The sequence below is a fragment of the Crotalus tigris genome, unplaced genomic scaffold (genome assembly GCF_016545835.1).
Source record: "Crotalus tigris isolate CLP2741 ecotype Arizona unplaced genomic scaffold, ASM1654583v1 scf7180000017632.1879674, whole genome shotgun sequence".
NCBI classification, from domain to species: Eukaryota; Metazoa; Chordata; class Lepidosauria; order Squamata; family Viperidae; genus Crotalus; species Crotalus tigris.
Genome location: NW_024096526.1, coordinates 1118107 through 1138763, shown reverse-complemented (window position 1 = coordinate 1138763; position 20657 = coordinate 1118107). Strand labels below are relative to the sequence as shown.

The 20657-nt window shown below is 43.3% G+C and overlaps 1 protein-coding gene across 9 annotated transcripts in view; it reads left to right on the top strand.

The window, feature by feature from the left end:
• SSC4D (scavenger receptor cysteine rich family member with 4 domains) overlaps window positions 1-19855 on the top strand; it is a 34642-nt gene extending 14787 nt beyond the window's left edge. For 6 of the 9 annotated variants that reach the window (XM_039334646.1, XM_039334645.1, XM_039334644.1 and 3 more), the window contains 9 exons: window positions 1551-1856; window positions 6140-6211; window positions 6792-7106; window positions 9507-9590; window positions 10956-11033; window positions 11471-11785; window positions 12614-12691; window positions 15223-15558; window positions 18874-19855. In XM_039334646.1, coding sequence (XP_039190580.1) covers window positions 1551-1856; window positions 6140-6211; window positions 6792-7106; window positions 9507-9590; window positions 10956-11033; window positions 11471-11785; window positions 12614-12691; window positions 15223-15539 — 1565 coding nt within the window. In that variant the 3' untranslated portion in view covers window positions 15540-15558; window positions 18874-19855. The remainder of the gene's footprint in view (window positions 1-1550; window positions 1857-6139; window positions 6212-6791; window positions 7107-9506; window positions 9591-10955; window positions 11034-11470; window positions 11786-12613; window positions 12692-15222; window positions 15559-18873) is intronic. The other 3 variants (XM_039334649.1, XM_039334647.1, XM_039334648.1) reach the window with 3 other exon arrangements.
• The last annotated feature ends 802 nt before the right edge of the window (window positions 19856-20657 follow it).

Sequence of the window (20657 nt, the reverse complement as noted above, 5' to 3'; positions counted from 1 at the left end):
TCTACCCCAGCCTGATTAGATTCTGACTGGGTCAAGGTTAACTCAGCCCTCCATCCTTCCGAGGTCGGTAATATGAGGACCCGAACTGTGGGTGCAATGTGCTGACTCTGTAAACCACTTAGAAAGGGCTGTAAAGCACCATGAAACGGTATATAAGTCTAAGTGCCATTGCTAGCAGCTGGGCATAAAAACAGGAGCCAATGATCCTCAATGTTTTTCAAGAATTTGTACTTTAAGGTGTGGTTGGGCTCCAGAACATGCTGGATATTTTCCTCCCGGTTGGCAGATCCCTTGAGGTTGGACAATTGTAGAGGCCCAGACCCAAGGCCAGCTGATAGAATGCTTCGAGAGACAAGTTGAATGTAGAAGACCATCAAGCTGAAACTAAAAATTATATGTGAGACTAAGAAATCAGAGCTGCAAGATGAGAGCCAGAGAGCATGCCTCAGAATTATAACACAGCAGGTTATAATTGATAACAGACGTTGTGCAGTCTGGATGGTTAGATCAAGCCAGAAAAACTATCACTTATTGAAATATTCCATCTGTAGTCCCAAAGGGTTTTTTTTTTCAAAGGCAACTGGACTTTTTTTTGTTTTTCCTTGAAGACGTTTTGCTTCTCATCCCAAAAGCTTCTTCAGTTCTGATTGAATGGTGGAGAGTGGAAGGATTCAATTCTACACCATTCAGTCAGAGCCGAAGAAGCTTCTTGGATGAGAAACGAAACGTCTTCAAAGAAAAACAAAAAAAGTCCAGTTGCCTTTTGAAAAAAGCACCTTTGGGACAACCATGACCTGGATGACTGAGAATCTCCATAGACCCCCTGTCTGTGAAGCTCTGATAGTTCACCGGAAGAAACAGTGATCCACAAAGTTTGGGGTTGATGGCTCTAATCCTAGCAGCCACCGTAATTCTTTCCCTTGGGTTGAGTCCAAGAAGAATTTGCAGTTTTAATGGGCCATAGCTATGTTAAATAGCTTTTCATTTTAGCAGATTTACTTCCCCTTAGTGCAATAATGCCTCAGGATGCAGTATAACCCCTAACATACTTGATTGATCACCCTGAAAGATTTCAGTGGATGCCTCAAAAATCATGAGCTGCTCCTGGTAGAACTAGTTGAATGGACTCAAAAGGAAGAAATTTTCAGAATGCAGAGAATAATTATATCAGCTGTATTTCATAAATAGGATATGCAAAATATCCTGTCACAGAATATTCCAACCCAGAAATTTGCTTTGATGTCCAGCTACTTTCAGAAGACTCAGAATGGCCCATTTTGAGATTGGGAAGTTCCATGGTAGAATTTTGTTCCCAGGCTTTAATTAATATTATTTGTTTAAATTAAATTAAATTTTTGTCTTAGCCCCACTTACTTCTTTATGCCAACCCAGTGTACCTTTGGGACTTTGAATTCCAATATGTAAAATTAGCTCCAGACGATTTGCCTGACCCTACATTAGTTGCTCACCAGCCATGATGCAGCTGTTCCTGCCCCACTGTAGTCTTCTTGAGTTGTTCAAGACAGTAGCTTTCCCCTCTTTTCTTCCAGAGGTACGGCTAGTCAACGGACGCACCCGGTGCCAGGGACGGGTGGAGATCTTCTACAACAATACCTGGGGCACAGTGTGTGACGATGACTGGGACATTGTGGATGCCAACGTGGTGTGCCGCCAACTCGGTTGTAACCATGCCATCGCCATGCCACCCGCCCTCTCTTTTGGCAGAGGGCGAGGACCCATTTTTCTAGACAATGTGGACTGCAAAGGCAGAGAGGCAGCCCTCAGTGAGTGCAGCAGCCATGGATGGGGCATCCACAACTGCTACCACTATGAAGATGTGGCCGTCATGTGTAATGGTACAAAGGGTTGGGCCTGGTGGATTGCAGTGGTGGTGGGGAAGGGACTGGTGGTATCAAAGTGGACCCTCCAACCTGATTCGTTTGTTTATTGATTGAGCATTTGTGGTAGGTCTGAACTGTCTTTCCTTCAGCAGTTCATGGTGTGAATACAGGCAGTCTTCGGCTTACGACAGTTCGTTTAATGACCATTCCAAGTTACCACAGCACTGAAAGAAGTGACTTATGACTATTTTTCACCCTTATGACCGTCGCGCCATCCCCATGGGATGTGATCAAAATTCAGATGGTTAGCAACTAGTTGATATTTGTGACAGTGGCAGTGTTCCCGGGGTCATCTGATCCCCTTTTGTGACCTTCTGATAAGCAAAGTCAATGGGGAAGCCAGATTCCGCTAACAGTTGTGTTACTAACATAACAACTGCAGTGATTCACTTAACAGCGGTGGCAAGAAAGATCATAAAATGGGGCAAAATTCACTTAACAACTGTCTCGCTTAGCAAAAGAAATTTTGGGCTCAATCATGGTCATCTGAGGACTACCTGTATTTTTTTTTTCTAATCTCTGCAGGGTAGTAATGACCTGAAACAAAAGCTTAACAGTTAAAAAGGAAAATAACCACTTTCTTTGTGTTCATAAATAGACTTCCCAGGCCTATCATCCAGCATAGCCATAAGTCAAGGTCTACCTGTATAGAGTCCTCTCCCTTTTTTTTTTTTTTTGAAATCTCATAGACCAGTGATGGCGAACCTTTTAGAGACCCAGTGCCCAAACTGCAACCTAAAACCCACTTATTTATCGCCGGGTGGGCGTGGCTGCGGTGGTCATGGCAGACTGGGTGGGTGGGGCCAGGGCGGCGGGGGCCAGTCCCCGCCATCTCCGGGGCATGGCATGCATGCCCTCAGACAGGGCTCTGAGTCCCGCCTCTGGCACGCGTGCCATAGGTTCGCCACCACTGTCATAGACTATCTGAAAGAATCAACATTTTAGATTGAGAAATAATCCTGAGCCCAAAGTTATCCAGGCAAACTCCATAGCTGAATGAGATTTGAGCCTTCTCTTCTGTCTTCATTTGGTTCTGCAAAACGAGTTGCAACATGTGTAGTCGGAGGCCAATTACAGCCTACCAACCTCTATTTGGGGCTTCCTAAAGCCCCTCTGCACTGGGTGTAATCCAGTAGAAATAGAACAATAATTAAAACATAAATCCAGAAATTACAGATTATTCAAGTCATGTTTGAAAGCCAGAACAAGTAGAGGCTGTAATATAACTCCCTTGAAGGGGAATATAAGTGGTTCTCGACCTACAAGAATTAGGACCAGAATTTTTGTTGGTGAGCAAGTTGATTTTGGTGAGTCACCCTGATTTTTTTTTTGCCATGGTTGTTAAGTGAATCACACAGTTAAGCAAATCCAGCTTCTTCCGTTGACTTTGTTTATAGGAACATCCAGTGTTAGCAGCGTTGATGGCAGGGTGAGAAGGTTGCAAATGGGGATCACATCATGTGTCCCCAGGACATTGCAACCATTGGAAATACACGCCAGTTGCCAAGCATCGAAATTTTGATCACATGACAGTGGGAATGGCTGCAACGGTTGTAAGAACTAGTCATAAGTCATTTTTTTTCAATGTCACAGTAACTTCAAACAGTGGTTAAACAAATAGTTTTAAGTTGAGGACTGCCTATATCCTTATCATCACCAGAAACATCATACATTGCACTATGCCATAATGTGGATTTCATTTTGGCTTAGTGTATTATAGGAATCTGATCTATATCTCTTTAAACCAGATCTTCAACAGATAATCCTCTGTTCCTTTCAAGGCTGGAAGTGGCAGAGAGAGTTGACAGCCTACGCTATCAGCTTTGTGCTCTTTCGCCAGTGAAAAGCTTGATGATTTTTGCAGTTTCAAGAAATGTTTGGCCCTCTAAATACAGTATTTTCCTTATCACCTCATGAAAGGGAACATTTAAACTAGGACTTGCACCTCATTAAGAATCAGGAAGAATTTGGTAGCATACTTTGCACGTATCAAATGTCATTAAAACATCTACACTGCAGCTCAGGAAAGTTTATGCCTTTTAATAAAGTTGTTAGTCAGAAAAGATGCTATTTATCTCCTGTATTTTGCTCTAAAGCAGGGGTGTCAAACTCACAACATCACATGACATGTTGCAACGTATCGTGACTTTTTTCCCATTGCCGGCAATGGGGTGGGCGCGGTTTCGGCATGATGCATCTGGCCCGTGGGCCGGCAGTTTGACACCCCTGCTCTGAAGTAAGACTAAACATGTTATAGCAGTGGTGGCGAACCTATGGCACGCATGCCAGAGGCGGCACCCGGAGCCCTCTCTGTGGGCATGTGTGCCATGCCCAGGAGATGGCAACCATCCTCTTCAACCAGCCGCCTGCTAACTTGCAGAGGTCCCACGTGGCTGGATGCATCCCAGCACCCATGCACTTGCTGGCCTTTGTCCGGGGCCAATGGTGTCAGGCAGCAACCGCCACGGCCCCTGCCTCGTCTTCCCCTGCGACAATGGCACCCCCGCCCTGCCTTGCCTCACCCCGCAGAACCAGCCTTCTGCCCACCGCCCCACCCGCCAGAGATCCCTGTATCTCCCCAACCATGCCCGGCCCCCACAGGCGTCCCTCCCCAGGAGCAACATCGAGCTGGCCATGCCCACCCTGGCCATGCCCACCAGTCTGCCATGACCACTGTAGCCATGCCCACCCAGTGGGCCACACCCACCCGGCAGCCACACCCACCCGGCACCCAGCAATACATAAATGGGTTTTGGGTTGAAGTTTGGGCACTCGATCTCTAAAAGGTTCGCCATCACTGTGCTATAGTGTTCTCATTAAAAAAAGTACAGCTGGTTCTGTCTGGGCTTTCATCAATTGGATAAAAAAAGTGAGGAAGCCTTGATTAAAAGAGTGGTTGAATAATAGCACTTTTAGAAGCAAAAGAGAATCCTGTCTTCAGAGCATTTTTAAACAGCTGCTTTGTGTGGATCAGAAACAGTTGTAGTGCAAAAGGCAATCAGGACTGACTAAATTGATCAGGACAGCTGGCACAGTATGGGGCAGGCAACGTTTGAGGAAACGGCACAGTTTGTTGGGGTGATTGCATGTAAAGAGAAACGGTGCTAAGGAGAGCCAGTTTGGTGTAGTGGTTGAAGTCATCCAGCTAGTAACAGGAGGCAGATCAGTCGCTTCCTCCCAGCCTTGGGAAGGAGACACTGGCAAACCATTTCTGAAAAACCTTGCCAAGTACGGTAAACTGCAAAGGCTCATCCAGTTGCCAGGAGTCAAAAACTGACTTTAGGGCATAGTGTATGTGTGTATACACACAGATGGCAGTAAGGCAGCCTCAATTACTCAAGTACTGCCTATAGCTAAGAGTCCCTTTTATAAGCACAGCATCTGATCTGCACAGGTCAGAGAGAGAAGAGAAAGGGATGAACTGGGAGACGAAGGAAGTGATGAAAGAGGAAGTAGGTTACTAAGTAAGTTTTTCAGACAAGGAAAGGAATTCACAACGCAGAATCCTTCTATATCTAGTGGTCAATATCTATTGGTATAATGGTATAAGGTTACCTGCCTGAGCAGGGGGTTGGACTAGATGACCTCCAAGGTCCCTTCCAACTTTACTACTACTACTACTACTACTACTACTATTATTATTATTATTGAGAAGTGACCATAGTAAGATAATTTTTTTCAGAGAGGGAGGGATAGGTGGAGAACCTGATGGTACCTTGAGATGTATCTCCAGGCAATATGTGATATGAGCATCACATTATCTGCTCCTGAAATACCAGATATATCAATTAAAAATCTGGATGTCACCAGAATAAATAATAATAGTAACATTGCCTATGGATTAAATATTATTTCTAAGGGGAGCATATGGCTGAGCTTTTTTTAAAGGTTTTTTTCCCCATCAATCTTCCCCAATTGGTGTCTTTCAGATGTTCTAAGACTAGAGATTCTTGAAATATATTTGGAGGGCATACGTTTGGGAAGGCTGGTTAAATCCATCAAGTTGACCTATTGTAATTTAAAATAGAAGTTGTGGGGTCCTTGGTGCTCTCTGAGCTTGGTAGTTTTCTTGCAGATGTTTCGTTACCAAACTAGGTAACATCATCAGTGCTAACAAATACAAGTTACAGAGCCTACATATACAAAGAAGATGGGGGAGGATACAAAGCCTATGATGTTGATATAATTATTTTATGGTTTTCTTGATTTTCTTGCATCAATTTTGTCTGTCTGTGTAGAACTGCTACCCACACAATCAGCAAAAGACCCTGCCAGCAAAACAACCGCAGTCGCATTAAAAGATAAGAAAAGTAAGTGCTTTCTAGATTTAATAAAAAATCTTTAGCTGGCTTGCTTATTTATTTTTGCAAGCATACATCTTGGAAAAGGAAGGAAAGGATATTTGTCTCAGGGGCCTTATAATATAATGTAGCATATGGTGGACAGCATCTGAAAGGGAGGAAAATAGAAGCTGGGCAAAAGTACTCGTTTATGTCAGATGTTTATGTTAGGCTTGGATAGAGTAGTATCTGGTAACTATAACAACTTTTTACTACAGGTACTGAATAGCCATTGCAATTCTTTGCTTTGTTCATGGAATTTTATAGCACAGGATGAGAGAGTTCAGATGATCAATTCTTCCATTCATTGGTACTGGCTATTTTTCGTTTGGTTCCCTTTTCTTATTGGAAAAAGTCAATCTTGGCAGAGGAGAAAAGTGAAACATTGCATAATAGTGGCCCCTTAATAATGTTTTTCCCCCAGGTCTTCTTGGTTTCTTTTTAGTTGGCATCTCTGCCTCTTTCTGTAAGAAGAACTCAAGAACTCTTGCTCTCAAAAGCGATAAATACAGCAAGGCAGATGGTTGGATGATCCTCTGGTCTCTTTCAGGTGATGGGAGAATCCGGCTGGTTAATGGGGCTAACGCCTGCCAAGGCCGAGTGGAGATATTCTACAAAGGAAACTGGGGCACTGTGTGTGATGATGAATGGGAGCTGCGTGATGCCAACGTCGTATGCAAGCAGATGGACTGTGGTCGTGCGGTGGCCTACAGGACCAACTCCTACTTCGGCTACGGCACTGGGCGCATCCTCCTAGATAATGTGAATTGCGATGGAAATGAGCCACAACTCTCAGCCTGTTTTAGCCTCGGTTGGGGCATCCATAACTGTGGTCACCATGAGGATGCTGGGGTCATCTGCTCTGGTGAGCAAATTGGAAAAGACATCTCAGCCATCTAGGCAGTTCCCAGGTCTCTCTGTTTGTGCAGAGAAATTTTGAACTTTAGCAGTATAAAAGAAGGGGTGTGCAAACTTGGAAGTTTCTGTTCTCTTCTTTGAATGACTGTTGTAAATGTATTACAAATGGCCTTACCTGGAAACAGAATACTTTAAGCTTGGAACTGCTCTTTTTAATTAAAACAGGGAGTTCAAGGTCAGAAGGTCTTAACCTTGATGTTGATTGAAATGTTTTAAGGGGAGTGGGGGTGGGGTGGGGTAGAGACCAGGCTATCACTAATGGAAGCTGAAATAGGAAAGTAAGTAGATTTCAGTTCTGTTTTTTATAATTCCCGGTACTAGTAGTCCTTAACTTATGACCAAAAATTTAGTCCAAAATTTCTGTTGCTACATTCTCTGAAACATTTTCTTAAGTGAGTTTTGCCCCATTTTATAACCTTTCTTGCCACAGTTGTTAAGTGAATCACTTACATAGTTGTTAAGTGAACCTGGCTTCCTCATTGACTTTGCTTGTCAGAAGGCTGCAAAAGATGATTCGCATAACCCCGGGACACTACAACAGTCATAAATATACGTCAGTTGCCAACTCTTCGAATTTTGATCATGTGGCCCTGGGGATGCTGCAATGGTTGTGAGTGTAAAAAATGGTCATAAGACACTTTTTTCAGTGTCCTTGTAACTTTGAACGGTCATTAAATGAACTGTTGTAAGCCAAGGACTACCTGTAACATGTCCTGAGCCACAAGATTAGATTAAGATGGCAGCATATGTATCCTTTAGAACTTTTCTTTGTATTTTAAAGTATCATGTGAATGCAGCTTTGGTATAAGGGGAAAGCTCAAAGAAGCTCAAATGTCCTTTGAGTCTCCCAACATGAATCAGTGTGGAAACAGAATTCCTAACTGGAACTAATGCAACTATGAGACTCTAAGTTATATGTCGTGTTTCCCCAAAAGTAATACCCCCAAAATAAGCCCTAGCTTGATTTGGGGGGGGGGCTAATATAAGCCCTACCCCAAAAATAAGCCCTAGTTTTGGGGTGAGTCATACATCTAAAAATCAAGCTAGGGTGGGGATGGGGATGTGGAGCTGCCCCACGTGCCCCACACCCACTTACCATGCAGCAGGCCTTTCCTCGCTGGCCCACTTCTTCTGCGGCATCCCCAGGCCTGCATTTCACAGTTAGGCCTTCCTGGAAGGTCTCTACAGCCAAGAACTGAGGTATGGATTGAATCCATTGTTCAGTTATCGGCTACAGAGGCCTTCCAGAAAAGCCTGACTGCGAAATGCAGGCCCGAACTCCATTCTCAGCTGCAGAATGGAGCTGCTCCTTTGGCCGCAGAAGAAGTGGGCCGGCTCAGTGGGGCTGTCAGTGTAGGAGGTGAGTAGAAAAGACATCCCCCCCACCCCCACCCAAAAATAATTTGCCTCTTTTGGAGGCAAAAAAAAAAAAAAGACCCGGTCTTATTTTGGGGGAAACACGGTAGTGCTTTTTCCTTGGCAGGAGACTTTGCCATTGTTATTTCAACTCACAAATTAGGTTTGGGAATTCTAGGATTGACAATCCCAACTCATTTGGAGGGTACCTGTTCAGAGAATATTGCTCTGGAAAAACGAAAAGGTTTTAGCATAGGATGAAAATGGAAATATGGGGCTTGTCCAGGGTATCCTTGAAAGAAGAAAATTCTAGAGATGAAGTGCAACAATAGAAAAAAAAACCCTCATTTTTGGTTATTGCCTTCTAAGATGAGGAAGTTCTTTTACTACTTCTAAAAAAGTTAGTTAGATCTAGATAAGGCTTCCATGCCAGACATTAGTCACAGACAAAGTAGGAATAAGGAATAGCAGCCCTTGAACTGTCAAGATCTCAGATCATGTCAAATCAGGGGTTTGTGAGTCAAAAAACTGTGTGTCTTGAATAGGCATAGAAATGGCACTGGATGTGTTCTCACCACAGAGTTTCCCATAATTAGCAACGGTGTATTCAATTAACACAATTTTCTGGATTCACATGACATATTGAGCCAGGCAGTGATCACACAACTGGATTCACCCAACATGCTAGGCTAAGATGTGGTAAGATTTGAATAATTTTATTCGGCTTGCATAGGATTCTGTTGTAAAATTTCCAGAAGCCAGGTTCAAGGATACCACCTTTTAGGATTATTCTTTGACTTTTTCCTTATTAGAATTATTAGAAATAATTGAAGTACCCATCATTGGCTTTTCATTTAATATTTTTAATGAGAAAAATATAGTTCACCAGAAATTGATTGATGGCACTAACTCTTCAGCAGACAAGTTGGAAATCTGTCGCTGGCCCATTGACTTGGCATGGCCAACCTTTCTTATTGTTGTGTCTCAACAGGGCTAGGGACAACCACCACCATTGTGCCAATCTCTACATTAGTGGTAGAGAACTCTAAAGAATCATTTACCGACACAGTCGCAGGTAAGAGGGGCCATGTTGTCTATAATTTCACTCTCCATAAATCTCAGAATTTGAGGGGAGGGAATGTGAGCCAAATCAAACTCTTACAATGTGGGTCTTGCGTCTTCCCATGCTGGGGGAGGAAGAAGCTTTAGAGCAATATATCTGGACACCATCTTGAGGAAGGCTACCAAAACTAGGCCAGTGGTGTACTGAAAAAGGGAACAGGCTGATTACAGGAAGGCTAACTCTTAGGCCACATTGGACCTCTGAGCAGACTGCCGACGATTACATTCCAAGAAGTAAAGAGAACCAGGGGTTTCTGCAGGGATGGTGTTAAAAAGTTGGTGGCTTTGGAAATGTGGCCATGGCTGCCATCTTAATTTTTTTTACTCATCATCACTCCAACATCCTTACATCCTCTACCCAACAGGTAAAGAATTAGGCAATACTTGAAGCAAATCTAAATTTTATCTTCATAGTTTAAATTAATCTTATTTTTAGCCCTTGGAAGGATTAACAGTGGCAATTTGGTGGCAATTTGGAAGAAACTGTGAGCCTCCTCCAAGTTCTGGGGAACATTGTATGAGCATTGTAGCTTCAGCATTTGGGTTTTCAGGCTAGAGGGTCAAGGCTGATTTTTGTTGTTGTTTTTGCATTGGAGCTATGTCCACATTAGGATTATTATTATTACCATTTCAGAGAGGGCGTTTCAAGAATTTGATCAAGTAGTGGCAAATCTCAGATGTTCTTCCCTAAAGATTGAGACACAACTCTAGGGGCCTATTGAGAACCTAGTGATCTAATCTTTGCTAAGGCAATACTTAGAAAATCATTATGAGTTCTGGCCATCAAAATTTCAGAAGAATATTGAAAAGTGGAAAGGGCTTTAGACTGGATGACGTGAACTGGTAGGAGATTTGGAACTCAAGTTTCAAAGGGGGCAAGATTGAAGGAATTGGGGAGCGCCGGGTCTAGAGAAGCAACCATTAAGAGGAGATACGTATTTCATTGTATTAATCTGTTTAGATAATAATGAACTCAATAATCCCCATTGTCAGTAGGTAGGAGTCCGATAATTTAAACTCAGAGAAAGGGATTAAACTCAAGAAAATGGGGATTTTAATAATATCCTTGTATTTGATCGTGGATCCAGCTGCCTTGCCCACAGGCTGAACCGCTTCAGTGTAAGTTTTTAAACAGAGGCTAGAGGGCTACTGTAGTTGTGGATTTTCTTCATGAGATGAGAGATTAGATCGTCTTTTTTTCCCCAATTCTGTGATTCTATGAACTGGGCTTAAACAACAGAGAATAGCCCACCTTCCTAACATTCATTTCACATAGACATCAGGGTGGGAATGCTCTCACAATTGAATGCCTTTGCAGTTACCGAGGATAAAATCCCGTCCACCTCTGAAACTGAGATGGCGATGACTTCAGCCCTTCTTCTGTTGGAAAAAAGAAGTAAGTTTTTCTACTTTTTGTACCTAGAAACAAGCCCCAGATGCTATGCAAATATTATAGTATTGGTCAGAATTAGACACAAATGGCCCTTTTAATTTTCTATCACATTTCTGGGCAAAAAAAACAAACAAAACCCCTATGTGATTCATCCTGGAAAAATAGAAGTTCTCCAATACAGCTGTTTTTCTACCCAAGGGGAAGAGTTCACTCCTGGTGAGTGAATTAAAGCAAAGGAACCCAGCTGGGGCATCTATGGGAAAGGAAGGGTTAATAAAATCAAGGCAGGTAGAACAAGAATAGGAGACAAGATAGGGCAAGATTAGAAGCAATGAGTGGAAGCTTGTTAGAGGGAGATCCAAGCTGGAAATAAGCAAGGAAGTCCTGACAGTGAGAACTTTTAATCAGTGGAACATTCTTCTTTCTCCCACTCTGACCAGCAGGTGGCGGCATACGCCTGGCGAATGGGAACAGCAGCTGCCAAGGTCGAGTGGAAGTCCTTTATGGGGACCTCTGGGGGACCGTTTGTGACGATGACTGGGATTACCCCAACGCTCAGGTAGTATGCCGCCAACTGGGCTGTGGCGCAGCCATTGGGGCTACTGTGCTGGGCTACTTTGGCTATGGCAGTGGGCCCATCCTTCTGGACAACGTGGATTGCATTGGCACAGAGACTGATCTGACCGTCTGCTTTAACCTGGGATGGGGACAGCATAATTGCGGACATCACGAAGATGCTGGCGTCATCTGCAGAGGTGAGAGATGCAAGTATCAAGATTCATTATGATTGACCCCCTCCTATTAGCCACTTCAGAAGTGAAATTGCAGAGTGTATACATGCACACTTTACTCTTGGCTCAACTGCCTGCAAAATGGGTGTGTTTGTGTGTGTGCGTGTATGTACAAAGTGGATTGCGAACCCCATTTCAGCTTTCTCTCTGGAAAGATATGGCATGTTCTGCCTTTCGTTTGCTGTTCAGGAAAATGTAAATGCTCAGTTCACAGGTAGGCAACCTGTTCTAACATAGGTGAAATTTTCAGACCATATAACGAGTACTCCTTTTTTGCTGATTTCCAAAACTTTTTCTTGATTGCTATGGCCAGGTACAAAACAGTCATTTACCAAAGCAAACTGCTAATTGCTCCAAGCAGCTTGTCTACTTGAGAGTATTTCCTGTTGCTTCAGTTTTACCTTTGATTATTTTTTTCTGGACCAACGGGCTACAGAACAAAGCAGCTGCAGTCATTCCCTTTTCTTACTTTTGGAGAAAGACTAGGGTGCTTGGGCAGAGACCAGAGGCTAACTTACAAACCAGAGTGGTGCTGGAGTTTACAGATTTGCTTGGTCTGCTTCCAGTTTATTGTTACTTTTGAATTAAAAAGTTTTTTCTCAAAAAAAAAAAAAGCCAGGCAAGGTGGCAGTGTGGGAGGTCTAGAAGAGATATTTTAGCCCTAAGTAAGACTGGGCTAAAACATGCCCTTAAAAACAAAGAACCGTATCTCAAGATTGACTAGTTGAACATGCACTTGTGATGTTCCTCTTTGCCAGTCTGCGCTCCTAAAGCCTTTTTCATGGATCCCAGGTGCAGAAGAATCGGGAGTTTCCTTGCAAGAAGATACTTTTGCTACCACAACCTCAACCACTACTCGCCCCAAAGATGGTATGTAGAGACCTCTAGTTGCTCTGAGCATGTGATGTTCTTAGCTTGAGGGGGGGGGGAATTACAGTGTATAAAATTGTACATGTTATTTAGAAAAAGGATCCGGGGAGAAAATATTCTGGATTGGGTGAGAGACCATCCAGTAAACGTGAATGGTGGGACATTTATAGAGATTTTCAATCTTCTAGGCCATTTATTTTCCAAAAGACAACTGGACTCTCTTAGTTTTTTCCTTGAAAACATTTCCAAAGAAGCTTCTTGGATGAGAAGTGAAACATTTTCAAGGAAAAAAACCCAAGAAAGCCCAGTTGCTTTTTTGGAAAAGTACCTTTGGGACATGAATGGTGGCACATTCCAGACCAGCAAAAGAAAGAATTTTTTTTACATGGTAATACTTATTATTCAACTATAGAAATACAATCTATACAAACTATAGAAATACAAGATAGAAAAATGTGGGGTAGACAGAACCACCACCAGATGGATCCGTAGCTGGCTGACCGGCCGTACTCAGCGAGTGGTCCTCAATGGAACTGCATCTATATGGAGGGAAGTGTGTAGTGGGGTGCCCCAGGGCTCTGTTCTGGGCCCAGTACTCTTCAACATCTTCATCAACGATTTGGATGAAGGGATAGATGGGGAACTCATCAAATTTGCAGACGACACCAAGCTGGCAGGAATAGCCAACACTCCAGAAGACAGGCTTCAGATACAGAAGGATCTGGACAGACTTGAACACTGGGCACTAACTAACAAAATGAAATTCAATGGTGAAAAAAGCAAGGTTCTACATTTAGGCAAGAAAAACCAAATGCACAAGTACAGCATAGGTGGCACCATGCTCAATAGTAGTAACTGTGAGAGGGACCTCGGAGTCCTAGTAGACAATCACTTAAATATGAGCCAGCAGTGTGCTGCAGCTGCCAAAAAGGCCAACACAGTGCTAGGCTGCATTAACAGAGGGATAGAATCAAGATCACGTGAAGTATTAATACCACTCTTCAATGCCTTGGTAAGGCCACACTTGGAATACTGCATCCAGTTTTGGTCACCACGATGTAAAAAAGATGTTGAGACTCTAGAAAGAGTACAGAGAAGAGCAACAAAGATGATTAGGGGACTGGAGGCTAAAACATATAAGGAACGGTTGCGAGAATTGGGTATGTCTAGTTTAACGAAGAGAAGGACAAGGGGGGACATGATAGCAGTATTCCAATATCTCAGGGCTGCCATAAAGAAGAGGGAATTAAGCTATTTTCCAAAGCACCTGAAGGCAGGACAAGAAGCAACGGGTGGAAACTAATCAAGGAGAGAAGCAACCTAGAACTAAGGAGAAACTTCCTGACAGTGAGAACAATTAATCAGTGGAACAGCTTGCCTCCAGAAGCAGTAAATGCTCCAACACTGGAAGTTTTTAAGAAGAGACTGGACAGCCATTTGTCCGAAATGGTGTAGGGTTTCCTGCCCGAGCAGGGGGTTGGACTAGATGACCTCCAAGGTCCCTTCCAACTTTACTACTATTACTATTACTAATCGGTTTTCTGGTGGGATAGTGGCTGCCTGCAACCAAGCAGTATAATTTGGTTGCTGAATTAAGCTATTTGGGGAGTTCTTCCAATATGCTGAACCACTATCGGGCAAGAAACCAGGATTTGGGATAGGGTTCAAAAGTACTATTAATTTATTTCCTGCACCTATACACAAGAATCTGAGCTACTAATAGTCAAGGCAAATTGGCCCTAGGTAGGAGTCCAAGTACTTTGGCCACCTAATGAGAAGGAAGGACTCACTGGAGAAGGGCCTAATACTGGGCAAGATTGAGGGCAATAGAAGAATGGGACAACAGAGAATGAGATGGCTGGATGGAGTCACTGAAGCAGTAGGCGTGAGCTTAAATGGACTCCAGAAGATGGTAGAGGACAGGAAGACCTGGAGGAACATTGTCCATGGGGTCGCGATCGGTCGGACACGACTTCGCAACTAACAACAACAACAACAAGGAGTCCACAGAATTCATGGGGGGCTGGACTTAGGTCTCTTGTGTGAGTGTAGTGACCCCTCCCTCAGGCTCAGCCTGGTCATCTGATCTAATGGGTTATGTCTATACAACATGCTAAGCCATAGACTCATGGCAAAAGTTGTAACTTATCCAAACACGGCATGTGAATATGGGTTGCTGGGTTCTGATGGCCATACGTAGAGCTGCACTGGATTACCTCCTTTTTGAAGTAACTTTGATCATGCATAGATTTTAAAATACAGATTTGAAAGGAAACTTCCACTTTTGTCCATTGTTAGGACACTGTGTCCCAAAGGTGCTTTTTCGAAAAGATAACTGGATTTTCTTGGGGTTTTTTCCCTTTGAAAATGCTTCGCTTCTCAGGAGAAGTGAAATGCTTTCAAAGGGGGGGGGAGTTGCCTTTGGGAAAAAGCACCTTTAGGGCAGCCATGACCTGGATATTGAGAGTCTCCACAGATGTTATGCCACTGTGTTTTTCATGTCTTTCATCCTGCCCTCAATCACTGTTTAGGTTTTCTGCGGCTGATCAATGGCAGCCATCGCTGTGAAGGCCGGGTGGAGATGTTTTACCTGTCTCAGTGGGGGACGGTGTGTGACGATGCGTGGGATCTCAAGGACGTGAAAGTGGTATGCCGGCAGCTTGGCTGTGGAGATGCCTTAGCAGCCTTTGGAGAAGCCCAGTACGGTCAGGGCAAAGGATACATTTTCCTGGACAACCTCAAGTGCAAAGGAGATGAAATGTCTCTCCTGCGTTGCTCTCATATCCGCTGGAATGTGCACAACTGCGATCACTCGGAAGACGCTGGTGCCCTCTGCCATCTGCTGTGATGCTAAGAGAGACAGTTAAGTGAGTTTTGCCCCATTTTACAACTTTTCCTGCCACAGTTGTTAAGTTAAAACACACTGCAGTCACCAATTTAATAACATATGTCAATGCTGCTAACACTGGATGTTCTTGCTTTGACAAGAGATGGAGAAGCAGCTTTTTTTCTTTCTTAGAATTAGATGATCGGGGGGGGGGGGAGGAATGCGATGGGAGTTAGTTAGACCAGGGCTTTTCAACCAGTGGTACGGGTACCACCTATGGTACATTGGCACCTGGCAGGTGGTACGCAACCATCCTAGAAAAGTGGTAGTGGGGGAGGAGAATGAGCTGAACCAGTGGCAGCACCACACAAGCCTGAGCGAGAGACGGCTGGAGCTGCAGGGCTGTCAGAGCTCAGTGGAAGCGCCAGGATCGGTGCCGCTTTCCAGCTGATCGGCGCTTCTTTGGGGCTGTCAGGGCTCAGTGGAAGCGCCAGGATCAGCGCCAAGCTCCAGCTGGATCTCGGCACTGATCCTGGTGCTTCTGCTGAGCCCTGAAGAAGCACCAATCAGCTGGAAAGCAGCACTGATCCTGATGCTTCTGCTGAGCCCAGAAGAAGTGCCGATCAGCTGGAATGTTGCAGCATCTCCAGGGTCTTGTGATTTACATTCAGATGCTTGGCAACTGATTCATATTTATGACAGTCACAGTGTCCCAGGGTCATGTGAAGTGACCAAAACCTGCTGCAACCAGATGGGAATAAAAACCAAACAGCCCCCACCCCATCCCCACTGCCAATCCTCAACAGAAATGCTCACAACACTGAAAACCTTGGACAGGGGAAAGAGCGCTGCTGGGCAGGCAGGCAGGTGTCTTGCTCGGCTGTGGCTTGGGGGCACTTTTTTCAGTGCCATTGTAACTTCGAACAGTCACTAAGCGAACTGTTGTAAGTCGAGGACTACCTCTACTTTATCACTCTTTTCCTTTTTTTTTGTCATCACGTTTTTGACACCTTGCTAGGCGACTGGTGGTACTCAGATGTTGCCATATCCTAAAAGTGGTACAATGGGTGAAAAGGTTGAAAAGCCCTGAGTTAGACATACAATATCATGGCGGGAGAGGAAACTGGGCCGGAAGCTAATTGGAGAATTTAATTTATGACTAATTGGAGAATGTGATTTATGACAATCAGTTGTAGGAGGGAATTGTGCTTTGATCTATGTGCTGAAGGGAGGGGAAGTCAGATTTTGGCTTCAACTATGTATGTACCAAAGCTATGCTGCTCGATTAAAGATTCTTTAAGGTAAACAATGCCTCAAAGTTCTTTGAAGAGTTTCATCTTTTGGAACCATGACAACATGACTATTAAGTGAATCTGGCTCCCCCATTGACTTTGCTTGTCAGAAGGTCACACAAAAAAAGATCACATGATCCCTGGATACTGCAACCGTCATAAATATGAGCCAGTTGCCAAGCATCTGAATTTTGATCGTGTGGCCATGGGGATGCTGCAACGATCGTAAGTGTAAAAAATGGTCATAAGTCACTTTTTTCAATGCTGTTGTAACTTCAAACGGTAATTATAAGAACTATTGTAAATAGAGGACTAATACAGATGTGAAATTCCTGGTGAAGTGAAAAAACAGGCGAATAAAATATTCTGAAGTTGAGTAGAGTCATTCATGGGGGAGATGAATTTAATATGTATCTCTTAGTTGTGATTTCTAAATTGATATTTGTTTGTTTGGGAGTGTCTGTCCCCAAGTACCAATTGCTAGGGGCCATTTTGGGCAAAAGCTATTATCTTTGTATTTTACATTGGGCTTCCCAAAAGGATATTGCCAATCACTCAGTGGGCTCTTTGGTCTGATCTGCAAAGCAGCTCTTCTTCATACTAGTTACTTGTGCTTGTGTAGAATAATCTTCCCAAATCTGGCAATCCTAAAATTTGGTGGACTATCACTTTCATAATCCCAAATAAGGCTTGATGGAGATTATGGAAGTAATCATCAAATAATTTTTATGCCACCCAGAGTTATTTTATAGGGGAGATGGGCAACATAAAAATTTAATAAACCAATCAATAATTTGAAAAGCGTCAAGTTTAAGAAGTCCAGCATGCCCTGTTTTTGGCATTTGGTAACTGGAACCATGATAATTAGCAATAATATTTCCATGTGCAGAGTAAATGATTAGAATCCTCCGAATACCCATGACTGAGTTACTGCAGAAGCAAAAGTAGTCTGGAGAATTTCCAATGCTTTCCTTATATTGTTAGCCATTAGAGTCAATGGCTGGGTTCCCACAATATATTAAGCCATGCTTTGTTCTCTAAGCTTCAACTGATTGGCTTCACATATCATACAAAACCTGAAATGACAGTTTTATTAACTAGGATGGCTGGATTCAGTCAGTATTCCCAAGCCAAAACAAACCTTTGAGCCATAATTTGTTGAATAAACCATTGTGACAGGTACAAATCTATTGTTGAGCTATAGTGAATAGATTTAAATTTCACTAGGAGGGTCTGCAAGGGGATCAAAATCTCGAGGCTGCTGTGTGCTCATTTTTTTGCAAATTTTACCTCTCCTTCTTCTGTGGAGGCTGGTGCATTACACACTAACATAAGCAAAGAACATTATGCCAAAGCTTCACAACCTATGAAGCTTTGACTCCTTCTGTTTTAAAAGGAGGAGGAGACTGATGGAACATTTGGCTTACTTCCCATATTACGCTATGGCAGGGTAGGCAACCTTGGCTCTTTTATGACTTGTGGACTTCAATACCCAGAATTCCTGAGTCAGGCTGGCTCAGGAATTCTGGGTATTGAAGTCCACAAGTCATAAAAGAGCCAAGGTTGCCTACCCCTGCCATAGTGTAATATGGGAAGTAAGCCAAAAGTTCCATCAGTCTCCTCCTCCTTTTAAAACTGGAGGAGTCAAAGCTTTATAGGGTGCTTTGCAATGAATCTTGAAGCCCACATCCCCCATGAAGCATCTCTGTGCTATGTCGAGGTACCTTCGTTCGAGCTGGACTGCTGCTATGGTGATAAAATTCACCCAATAAAGCTTCTGCACTTCATGAACTCATTTTCTTTAAGGCAGGAAGACCATCACTGTGACAATCAAGGACTTATCTTGACTTTTCCCAGAGTGGGTTACTTTCACTGTGCAAAACCCAAAGATGAGGTGGAATGCATCCGCTTTGCACCCCCACAGATTTAACGTAGTACTGCTTATGGCTTAATAGGATGAGTAATGCTATATTTTAAAAGGTTTCTTAAGTTGTTTTGATATTAGATGTATCACAACCAAAGTTGGTTAAAGCTGTATTTTGTTTTTTGTTTTTTTTTTCCAGATGAAATTCGTAGACTTCCAGGTCTGTACCAACTTTAAGAAACTGAACTTTCTCAGTGCGTGTCCAAAGTCTTCATACCGGAATGGCGTCTTCTCAGTGATTTTTGTCCATGTGATCTCCTGCAGATACATCTCTATACCTTGGCTCTGCATCACTTCATATTTGATTCCAAAAAGTTGCCTCAGAGGATACAGAAGTACAGATATAGCATTTGCCTGCAGCACTTTAAAGCACCCATGTGTTTTCCTGGAATTGCATGGCTATCCCTTGTGCCTACCATGTGACCCTGGAAAAAAGATATAGCTACTTTAAAAAGGTCACAGACAAATGCTATGTTCTCATTCCTTCATACCCCAAAGCATCATTTTCAAGTTAATTCTGAAGTATGACCATCTCAGTGTGCAGTTAGCTTATGAACCAGATACAGCGTATTTTTTCAGAGCAAGTCCCCACAAAAGACACTTTGAACAGATCCAGGACAGATCTCCAGAAATCTTTTATCCCAGCATATAATGCATTTTCTACTCTGTCATTTTGATATAGGTTTTTTCCCCCTGAATCTAGGGTTTCTTCTTTTGGTGTACTGGTTTTTATGGTGGCTCCTCAGGACAAATGCGTCTTCTTCGTGCTTCTGGACAAAAATATGTTTCAGGTGTGCAAAATTTAGCTTTTTAGTATGGATGGTTTGTGCTTCATGGATAGATGGAAGGGTCAGAGTGAGCTGGCATCTGGAGCTGGGAAAATGGCATATTCTCAGAATGGAACAGAATGCCGAGTGAAGCTGGAAGAAAGGAGCCAGGCACATAGAGCAGCAAAATATTCAACACCTATCTTTCCAGGTAGAGGGGGGAATGGTTGAGTTTTTTAAAAAAGACATTTTGGATGTGGAGGAATGAATGATCAAATGTGTATAAAAATGTTAAACAGTTTTTAAACTTTGTTAGAGTGCACAGCTGCAGCCCAATATACCCAGAAACCAGAATCAGAGTTGCAGTGAGTGTGTGCATTATACTCACATTTGAAGAGAGCAAATATTATAGTTTTAGCCTTTCTCATAATGCTACTGAGCAGTGTTTCAGCTCCAGGAAAAAAAAAACATACTCTTGCGATGCCTTACAAACAAAAGGGTCTGCAGAGCAGCCTCCTCTTTGTCATCAGCTGCCTAATGCCTAATGAAATTCATATGCCATTATGCAAAGACCCGGCTCCCTTGAGAAGTCCATAATGGTGAGAAAGGTGGGGAGGAAAGAGACGAAGAGGACAACCAGCTACAAGGCGGATGGAGTTGATAACAGCTATGATGGATGCACCATTGGAAGGCCTGAGGGGCTAGGCTGGGGACAGATCATCCTGGAGGAGGTCTGTCTGACTTAACGCTGCCTAATCGATCAATCAAAATAGACATGGCTCCAAAATCCGACTCCGATTGTGAGGAAGTATTCTAGTGCGTAGACTTTTCCAGCCAAGCTGTGAAATCAGCAGAAATAAGGCAGGTTAGCTTGATGAGGTTTTTTTTTGTATTACTTCCTTCTTTAAAAACAAACCAACAATTTGTACAAATGTAGTTTTGGGGTGAAAGTGTTTATGCATTCCACTCTGAAATCTTTGCAAGGCTAGGGAATTTCTGGCTCTCTATCTGTTGCTAAGCCAAGGTGATTAGAGTTCGGCTTTTAGCACCTTGCATTTTAAGGGTTGTCCCGGATAGCTGGTTTCAGGAGGAGGAACTAGGAAGGAAGAACAGAGAAACCCCAGACATTCTGGATAACACACTGAGCTCTAGGCTC